Here is a 9720-nt window from a genome sequence, read left to right as displayed (position 1 = left end):
TTGGGAATAGTACCGCTAGAATGACAATTTCAATCTGCCTTCCGCGAAACAAATTTTTCAAAATTGAGAACTCTATCATTTGTTGGTAGCGTCATCCGCTGTTAGCGGCGGGAACTATATCCCATACAATTGAATAAATAGAACTAGTATACTTTGAAAGCGATAGATGGCGTTACCCGTATAATGGATAGAGTTGACGGCTGAATGCGCTGACTTGAAATTTCAGAACTTATTTAGCGAAACCATTCTAGCGGTACTATTCCCAATTCAATGGATGTACCTCAGTAAGCCTTCTGATTTAGGCCACACCTACCACAAGGAGGATAGGAAGGATGAACGCGCCAGCACCCTTGTAAGAAGGTTTGCGCGCGCTCGGCGGGAAAATTTCGGAAAAATGGCGGCAAAATTGCGGCCATTACGTTACGTGTGGCCGCCATTTTTCCGCTGAGTTCGCGCTAAACTTCTTACAAGGATGCTGGCGCGTTCATCCCTCCTACTTCGCCTCCCTTCCTATCCTCCTTGCCTACAGTGTCAAAATTACAGGAAAAGTGAGTCCCCTTAAATTCTTGGTCCATGGTGATATCTAGGAAGATGAAGGTGATACTAGTTTCCAATTATTAAAAAACTAATACAGTGTGGAAAAGTCTTTCAAGATATAGGTAGTAAGAAAAGTTTTTAATTTTAATAATGGATATTTTTTAAGTCGGTCCTCGGTTCGTGTTGTTATGTAAAAACCAATCACCAATGGATTTAAATTCCAAAAATATTTTAAATTGACTTCAGATCCCCGACAGCTCTCCCTGGAAAGTTCTTTAAAATAGCAACGGCACATGTCCCTTGCAAATATATGGTAGCACAAAAACATTCTTCCAAAATAGTTTTTGGAATTTCAGTTCGACAATTGTGGTCACTAGGCTCTCTCGTATCTAGACCCGGTTGACGGGAGAGTTCCGTTTGGCCGACCACAAAATACTATTTACGCTGACTGTCCATTTGGCCGACTGCACATTTGTCTGACTGAGAAGTCGACCAAATGGACTGCTCATTTGGCCGACCCTTGGCGCATCCAGGGGGGTGGGGGGATCGGCCCAATGAGCCGTTCATCTGACAGACTGAGCAATCGGCCCAATGAGCCGTTCATCTGACAGACTGAGCAATCGGCCCAATGAGCCGTTCATCTGACAGACTGAGCAATCGGCCCAATGAGCCATTCATCTGACAGACTGAGCAATCGGCCCAATGAGCCGTTCATCTGACAGACTGAGCAATCGGCCCAATGAGCCGTTCATCTGACAGACTGAGCAATCGGCCCAATGAGCAGTCGGCCCAATGCACACCACCCCTGTTGACTAGGCCACGACAGCGTTTCAGTTATCAAGAGCTAGGCCAACTTTGACACTCGCGCAATAGCGGCCAACCCAATCGCCGAAATTTCATGAACAAGGATTTTCCCGCTATAAATTATCGGCGTTCCCCGCCACGTTCGTTTTTGGAATTTCAGTTCGACAATTGTGGTCACTAGGCTCTCTCGTATCTAGACCCGGTTGACGGGAGAGTTCCGTTTGGCCGACCACAAAATACTATTTACGCTGACTGTCCATTTGGCCGACTGCACATTTGTCTGACTGAGAAGTCGACCAAATGGACTGCTCATTTGGCCGACCCTTGGCGCATTCAGGGGGGGGGGGGAATCGGCCCAATGAGCCGTTCATCTGACAGACTGAGCAATCGGCCCAATGAGCCGTTCATCTGACAGACTGAGCAATCGGCCCAATGAGCCGTTCATCTGACAGACTGAGCAATCGGCCCAATGAGCCATTCATCTGACAGACTGAGCAATCGGCCCAATGAGCCGTTCATCTGACAGACTGAGCAATCGGCCCAATGAGCCGTTCATCTGACAAACTGAGCAATGGCCCAATGAGCCGTTCATCTGACAGACTGAGCAATCGGCCCAATGAGCCGTTCATCTGACAGACTGAGCAATCGGCCCAATGCACACCACCCCTGTTGACTAGGCCACGACAGCGTTTCAGTTATCAAGAGCTAGGCCAACTTTGACACTCGCGCAATAGCGGCCAACCCAATCGCCGAAATTTCATGAACAAGGATTTTCCCGCTATAAATTATCGGCGTTCCCCGCCACGTTCGTTTTTATATTGGCTTCAATGCAAAACTATTCTAAACATAATTTTACGCTAGGGGCGCTCAACGCCGAGATCTATTTGTTCGTAGGTTAACCACGGACTGTAAATTTTAGAGGACCGGTATTCCCGAGGTATTTTACGCCCCGTTCACCGATCAGGCTGACGGGAGTCGCTCAAGGTCATAAAAAAAAACTAAAGCGCGTGTCATTCGGTCGGCCAGATTTCCAGATAACATGCGGGGGGTCTATCTCTATGCGTGGTACAAATGACCTTGACGGACTCTCTCTCTCTAGTTCTAAGTGATTGATGCTCGGTGAAACCAAAATTTTACAGGGGAAGGCAACGCTTTACTCGTCGTCTAAAATTTACAGTCCTTGGGTTAACCATGGACCGTATAGAAACTTTAACGTATGAGTTGGCCTCGTCAAGAGTCACAAAAAATTTGGCGTTGTGGAGTGCATATCGTTGCAATATGACAACTGAAAATACCAAAAGCGACAGTCAGTTATGTTACCTTCAAAGATGCTTTTTACTAAATCGATTTAGAATATAACAAATGTTAAATCAATTAAAATCATGCGCCAACGGTTGGCACACTGCAAGAGTTCAGTACTTCTAGATGAAATACCTCCTATGACGTCAGAAGTGGAATCTCTTGAAAATTTGGTAAAACAAATGAGTTTCCACAAATTTGCTTGAGGTTCTACCAAGAACGTCATAAATTAAATTAAGTTTAAATAAATACCAATGTTGAGACGACCTGCCGGCATAATGGTCGAATTAAAAACATAATTAGAGTGTGCTTCAGTCATGTCTTAACTCTTCAGATTTCGTAAACCAAAGAAATACCGGGCTGATTTTATTTAATGGGTAGGAATTTAACGTTAGTGCATGAAGGAGATTAGGAGCAACACTAAATCGTACCATCATAGTCATTCTATTGTAGTAGAAATTAACCAATTTCTATTAAATATTTTTTATGCTTGTATATTGAAATCAGATGTTTTAAACTAACCACGAAATAGATAATTTAAAAAAATTTAGGCACATTAAAGGGAATATAAAGTTAACTATTTCTGGTGGAACACCTAATTTCTCATTTCAACCACCAAGTTTAACAAAAACTTAGGCTAACTGGTGCTAGTTCCATTTAAAACACCTGGAACATGTTTCAATTAAAAATATACTCCTTTCAATAACGAGTTTATGAGGGGTCAGACATTCCTATAAATCCTGTACACCATAAAAATTATTTTAGAACTCTTCAAAATTTGAAATCTTGGCAAAAATTAGTTCCAAAATCTCAAAATCAGACTAAAAAACCAAAAATCAAAACTAAAGTCATCCTCTGAAATCTAAAAATTAGTTACATCTAGGAGTAACAAACACAACACCACACACAAGGAGAACGCAACCCATCAAAAGTCGTGGATTTTCTTGTGTACATATTTCATTGGCTAGACGCTTTAGCGCCTGCTGCCGTAGGAAGGGGAAAATTCGGAAATTGTCTTCCCCACCGCCCGTAAAACGTTCAGTGTAAAGGCTCGTGACACTCGTCCGATGAAATTCGTACACAACCCTTCGTTAGCGTGTTTAAAGGCTAGCTGCGTTCTCCTTGTGTTTGTTGCTCCTAGATTACATACTGAAATCACCAAGATCCAAAATGCCATAAGCTAAGATGTTTGAAAGGGATAGAGAAACCAAAAAAATTGTTAAAATTAACCGATTCAAATACCAATGTTATATCACCATTAACGTATTTGGCCCATACGTAATAAGTAAACAAATATGGTTATAATAAATCAGGTTATATCGGAACCACTTGGATTAGGAAAAAATGTTTAATTTAAAAACATTCGCAACAAAAAAAGTGAAAAATTATTCCATCTCAAATGAAAAGGAAAGGATAATGGCATCATCAAAATAATAAAATTATATTTTCATTAATACAATAGCATGCGATAACGGAACAGTTTTTTTTGACAATTAAATTGTCGAAACTAAATTAAAACTTATTCACTTTTTGCGAAATATGTTTTTACTCTTTAAAGCCAAACTTTGAAGTTGGACAAAAGGTTATGGTACGATGCCCATTGGTTGGCTGGCTGGCTGGTGTATCACGTTAACAAAATATCGCTGTATAAAACGTTCTTTAATAACGTGATGAGTTTAAAAAAAAGGAATTCAAAAGACGTCATCCCTTTTTTATTAAATATGTACATAACTAAAAACACGTTTGTTTTTTTTGCGAAAAGAAACACGAAAATTGATGATTATTTCTAAAAAAATGTTGATTTTTTTTTATCTTCTGCGATAATGAAATAGGCACTGGTTTTTTTTCTTGTTTATTTAATGTCTCCTTTCTCTTGTTGTTTTATACGCGGCTACTTGTCTTCAAATTGGATTTAAGCTCGTCATTTGAGCCGTTGGCAAATTAAAAATTTATTTTGTTGGTATATCTTTTTCTATTTTAAACGCTACCCTTTTTTGGAGTCAAAAAGTGTCTTTCTTCGAAAAAAAGGCAAGAGCGCGAGACAGACGACGCGATTTCTCCTTAAAAACGCGTCGCTCGCATGACCAAGGTCAATCCTTGACCAATCTATAAATATGATGCTGCGCTCCGTGTTCACTCGTGCTCACTTCGAACACGTATGCGATGCACAATAATGTCTCTTGTGTCTCCCGACTCGTAACAACCTAAAGTTAACAAGGTTGGGTGATTGAAAAATATAATAAAAGCATGTTTAATTTAACATATTTAAGTTTACAAAATAGAGTATCATTTTCATGCAAGCCAGGATTGTGAAAGGTGTTTGAAAAAGAACGGAGAGTGCAGCCCAAAAAAAGCCAAGAATTACGCAAAGTGCTTGATAAAAGTAACAGAATGCAGCCTTAAAACCTGTGCGTTAGCAGCTTCCTTTTGTTCAACACAGTGAGAACACCTTTAAGAAAAAAAAATGTGCAAAACAAAAACATTCCAAGTGGTAATACAATTAAAGCAACTGTCAGCTCGACGTGAAGTAGCTCTTTTTCTACAGATGTCGCTAGCGTAGAAATCCAAACCAGATGCTTATGCTACATTTTGACCCAACATACAAGACATAAAAGTACCCCTCGCGTAGCTTGGCTCGTTTGTAAATTTTACGATAATTTAAATTATAGTAATTTAAAACAATATTATTATACATGGGATATATAATTCAGGTGAAAGTCCACTAAGTAGAGTACAAGTTGTCTAATTATAATAATTATAAATGGTTCTTTGGCGATGTTATTATTTTGCTAATTTGAATATTAACTTCCTTCACCATAAATAGATGGCAACACGGTCTCCATTAAAGACGCGTTTTCGAAGAATCGGCTATATTCATTGCCATCTCTAATATCAAGGGCCTTATCATAATACAGGTGGCAATGATAAGAGCCGACAGTTGCTTTAAATGCATTCAATCTTAAAATTAGAACTCAAAGAATTAATTAGAAGAGTTTGTCACTTTCTGATAGAAAGTGCTATTTTATAAGGTAACACTGAATAAACAATTTCTATAAATTATGCATAAGCTTTTTGTTATACATTAGAAAACTCTAGAGTTTCCAACACTTCCTATTATGAAGTTACGTCTCCTATTTGGTTTTCATTATAAAGTAGCGTTTCCTATTACACTATTACCTTTCCATTAAAGTAATCTTTTTCCATAACCTTTTCACTATTACTTCAAAACCACCACCTAGCATTCGGCATCGCAACTCTATTACTACAGGCATAAGTCTATAATATTGTTTCATAAGTTTGTCACTTTGGGGAATATTTTACTAAGAGCTAGTAACGAAGTGACATCACAAGAAGAAAATCTCACCCTAGCGAGGCGCTGTCAAAGGCTATGTGTGATGCGTTAGAATGTGAAGAAGAAAAGCGGCAGTTAAATCACCAGATGATGCGTTCTAGTGAACTCAAAATGGTGACGAAGCCCGTTATGCAGTCTGTCATGTGAATAGCTCTCAGTAAAATTTTGCATGTGGAGAATAGGAAGTGTCACACTTATGTAACATTATTATACACTTTTGCTACAGGGCCCCAGGGGACACCAAAGACAAAAACAACATACAACAAACATGCGTAAAAAAATTACCAAAATATAAAAGCAAAAGCATACGAAGCTCTCATACAAACTAACATAGCATGAATAAGAAATCAAAAAATTAAAACAAGCACTTTCTTACCTGTAAAATGGTGAAATTTTCTAGCACACTATTCATCATGTATTTCTCTGGAAGATGTTTTAGCTTGTGGATGAAGTTGATCATGTACTCGCACATGGGTGAACGATGAATACGAAAAACGAAACGCCCGTTCTCAAACCTGGCATATTCAGTCTGTACAAATGGATCAAATTAATTTTACAACCATTATTATGGATTTGAAAGAAAGTGTTGGCTCAATCGAAGGCACTTTTATAGCTTAGAAAACGAATTGCTATTTTGCTCTTAGCAATGTCATTTTAACATACATTACAGGAATTTTTTAATATTTTAAATGGGAAACAATACAGTGTAAAGTTCGCTTAATATAGTACAGCTTTCGTAATTATTATTAGGAGTATGCGTGTCCAGATTTTAGGGTATCGAGTCTAAGTTGAGAAAATTTTAAGACTTTTAATGAAACAAAGCCTAAACATTAATTTCATGGGAAACGCAAAACCAGCACACATTCTAACCCTCACTGTAGGGTGCACTATGTATTTCCAGTTCCAGGTTACGGTAAAAATGGACTTGAGTAATCACTAAGCCTAGGCTCGAATCTGGAGGAGTCCCAAAATTTTCACAGCCCTAATTATTATACTCTACAATTGGTACCTTCACTATTAAGCGTAATTAATATTTAGGTACCCAACAGCTTTACGACGTTATCCTAACTGCTTTTCCATTTTGAGTTTCTTGAAGGTGCTTCAACCTCAGTGATGGGCGCCCCTCTTCACATTGTGGGCGCTTTGTTATTATGAACGAAATTAAGGGGCAAAAGGTTTTTTTAAAAGAGCGTGAAATGAAAATGAGAGGAGCGCCAATTTCAGCGCTGAAAAAAAAGAGCGTAAAGAAAGCACTTATTTTACCGCTCAAAAATTCGTGAGCTAGCGAGTGCTCTTTGACGAAAATAACCAACACTGTTCAACCTAGAAGCACCTTTAGGAAGTGTTTCTTAATTTTTCTTGGTGCAGCCAACACTTACTTTAAATTTAAAATATTGTAGCATATTGTACCTCTACTTTTTCGACGACTTGCTTTCCAAATGAACAGACCTTGGTGGAACACGTAATTGTCATATTTTCGTTACTCTCGTACTGGCTTGTGACTCCGTAAAAGGAACCCGCTTCATCCTGAATATTCGTGTTGAGATCAGCCTATGACACCAAGGAGGAATTATGGTTAATTTGGCATTTCAAATATCAATTAATTTAAAGAATTACCCAGAATTTGACAAGGAAGAATGAGTTTTGTGGACCTTTATCGTAAAGTTCTTTCAGGCCACCTTTTTTCTCGGGAAATTTGTCATAGATTTGCCTTATGTCGACCGACTGAAAGTATTAAATTGCATTAATTAATCAATTAAAATTTACACCATAGACCAGAATTATCTCATCTACCAAGTGCGAACAACCAATACAGAAAATCACAAAATCAGCTAATATCTACAGCAATGTTTGGAATAGTAACTCATTAACTAAGAGACTTCTACCAACACTATTTAATAACGTCATTAGTGAACAGTAAAAGTTATTTTCAATCCTACTTCGCTCTCTCAGTTAAATCATATTACAAATAAATTACTGAATTTTGTTTTGAAAATAAAACTTATTGGGTGCTTGCTCGTAGCGTCGTATCTAAGCCCCCACCTTTAAACTTCTACCATGACATTAATTTAACGTCACAGATTGCGAGGCAAAAGGCCACATGATATTGCAAAATAATAACGTGATCATCATGGGTGTCTTAATGTCAAGGCCAACCTATAGAGTGCTTTCAATTCGAAACTCACGACGTCACCAATGTAATTTGGCTATTGATAAAAAATGGTAGCCAGTGCTCAAAATGGACTGGAAAGCTGTTCTGTTTCGTAAAAGTTTTTCCTCGTATTGATTATTTTTTATTGCACAGCTCCTGTTTTTCTGGTTTGTGAATAATTCCATTTTGAGCACTGATGGAGGAGACTATTAACACCAGCCTTGGAAATAACGGTGGTCAGGTGGTCAAAGACCAGTTAATTAATTGTTCAGACCAGTTTATTTATTCAAAATTTGGGGGGTCACTGGTCACCGTGTCCAGTTTATTAATTCGAAATAATAACAAAAAAAACAGAAGGTGACCAGTTTAATAATTCCAAATAGGTTTATATCAATTTGGATTTCCCTATTCACTGGATTTCTATGTACAGCGACCCCTCTTACTACCGCCGGGGCCGCACGTCGAGGTTTTATGTAGAGTCCCTTCGTTGAAGTTCACTCGCATCCCTTGAACGAGTCGAACTGTCTAACAACCCTCTGGCCTCAAACCCTCAAATCCTCTAGTCTCGCTTTCCCCCGAGTACGGAAGGCTACCTGGCTACGCTGTAACGGACCGGGGACTCTGGAGTTACGGGGCCTAGAGAAATAGAGGTAATATGGTAAATTACGAGGGTCTTCTAGGCTCTGGTAGTAGTCTTAGTTGAGATAGTACTATATTGTAATATTCTGGTGGTACACGTAAAATAAAGTTAACTATTTTGAATACTTGTAAAGTTAATGTTACCAACATAATCTAACTTCTAAACATGTAGTATATGTTTTTTTAGGCCTATAAATGACATTAGAACATTTTATATAAGACCAGTTTAATAATTCATAAGCTAGGGGGTCACTGGTCATAAGGACCAGTTTAATAATTCATATGCTAGGGGGTCACTGGTCATAAGGACCAGTTTTAAAAAAAACCCTATTTCCAAGGCTGATTAACACTACAGCTGTGACGTTACAAGTTTTCAACATTGTATCAGACGAAAACACTATAGGCGTTACAATGACAATGAACACGAGCAAGCTACGAATAGTCAGACACCCGTTGAAATCTGATGTTTGATGAAATACCAAATAAGTTATTGCTATTTCTGAGAAAGTCATGGTATTGACAAATTAAAGAAGGGTGAAACAGGTCTACTCTTGGAATCTCTAAAATTCTGTGTTTGATATTGTTAATCGCTATTAAATCTTTTATTCATTTAGGCTGTCTAATAACCATTTAATTGATCCGTCCCTGGAAGCAACTTAAGTAACGTACCTCTAGTAAGGGATCGGAATAATTGGGTGGTCCACCTATATGCACAAATAGGTGCTTATTGTACTGCAAAAGGAACAAAAAAAATCATTGTAGCCATTCCAGAGGACAATTAAGAACATATTTAGTGTACTGAGAATGTACGAGTCCACTGTGTATATCAGCAAGACTAGACTTAAAATTTTGAGACTCGTTTTAAGAATCTACCAACTATTATGTAATTAATGAATTAAATAAAAAAATCCAAGAAAAAGTTTTTATAATTGATACT

General features: G+C 38.2%; 1 protein-coding gene across 9 annotated transcripts in view; it reads right to left on the bottom strand.

Moving 5' to 3' along the window:
• Positions 1 to 4381: 4381 nt before the first annotated feature.
• The window catches only part of sd (TEA domain transcription factor 1 homolog scalloped), a 77933-nt gene continuing 72594 nt past the window's right edge, over positions 4382 to 9720 (bottom strand). For 8 of the 9 annotated variants that reach the window (XM_090166311.1, XM_090166313.1, XM_090166314.1 and 5 more), the window contains 5 exons: positions 9453 to 9515; positions 7610 to 7717; positions 7403 to 7543; positions 6369 to 6521; positions 4382 to 4844 (listed from right to left, as the gene is read on the bottom strand). In XM_090166311.1, coding sequence (XP_090022437.1) covers positions 4731 to 4844; positions 6369 to 6521; positions 7403 to 7543; positions 7610 to 7717; positions 9453 to 9515 — 579 coding nt within the window. In that variant the 3' untranslated portion in view covers positions 4382 to 4730. Of the gene's footprint in view, positions 4845 to 4915; positions 5090 to 6368; positions 6522 to 7402; positions 7544 to 7609; positions 7718 to 9452; positions 9516 to 9720 lie in introns of all 9 variants that reach the window. The other variant, XR_016478572.1, reaches the window with a different exon arrangement.

Source organism: Leiobunum rupestre, chromosome 2, assembly GCF_980474605.1.
Source record: "Leiobunum rupestre chromosome 2, qqLeiRupe1.1.hap1, whole genome shotgun sequence".
In the NCBI taxonomy this organism is placed as follows: domain Eukaryota; kingdom Metazoa; phylum Arthropoda; class Arachnida; order Opiliones; family Sclerosomatidae; genus Leiobunum; species Leiobunum rupestre.
The sequence above is the reverse complement of the archived record's forward strand: the minus strand, read 5'-3'. Positions and strand labels throughout refer to the sequence as shown.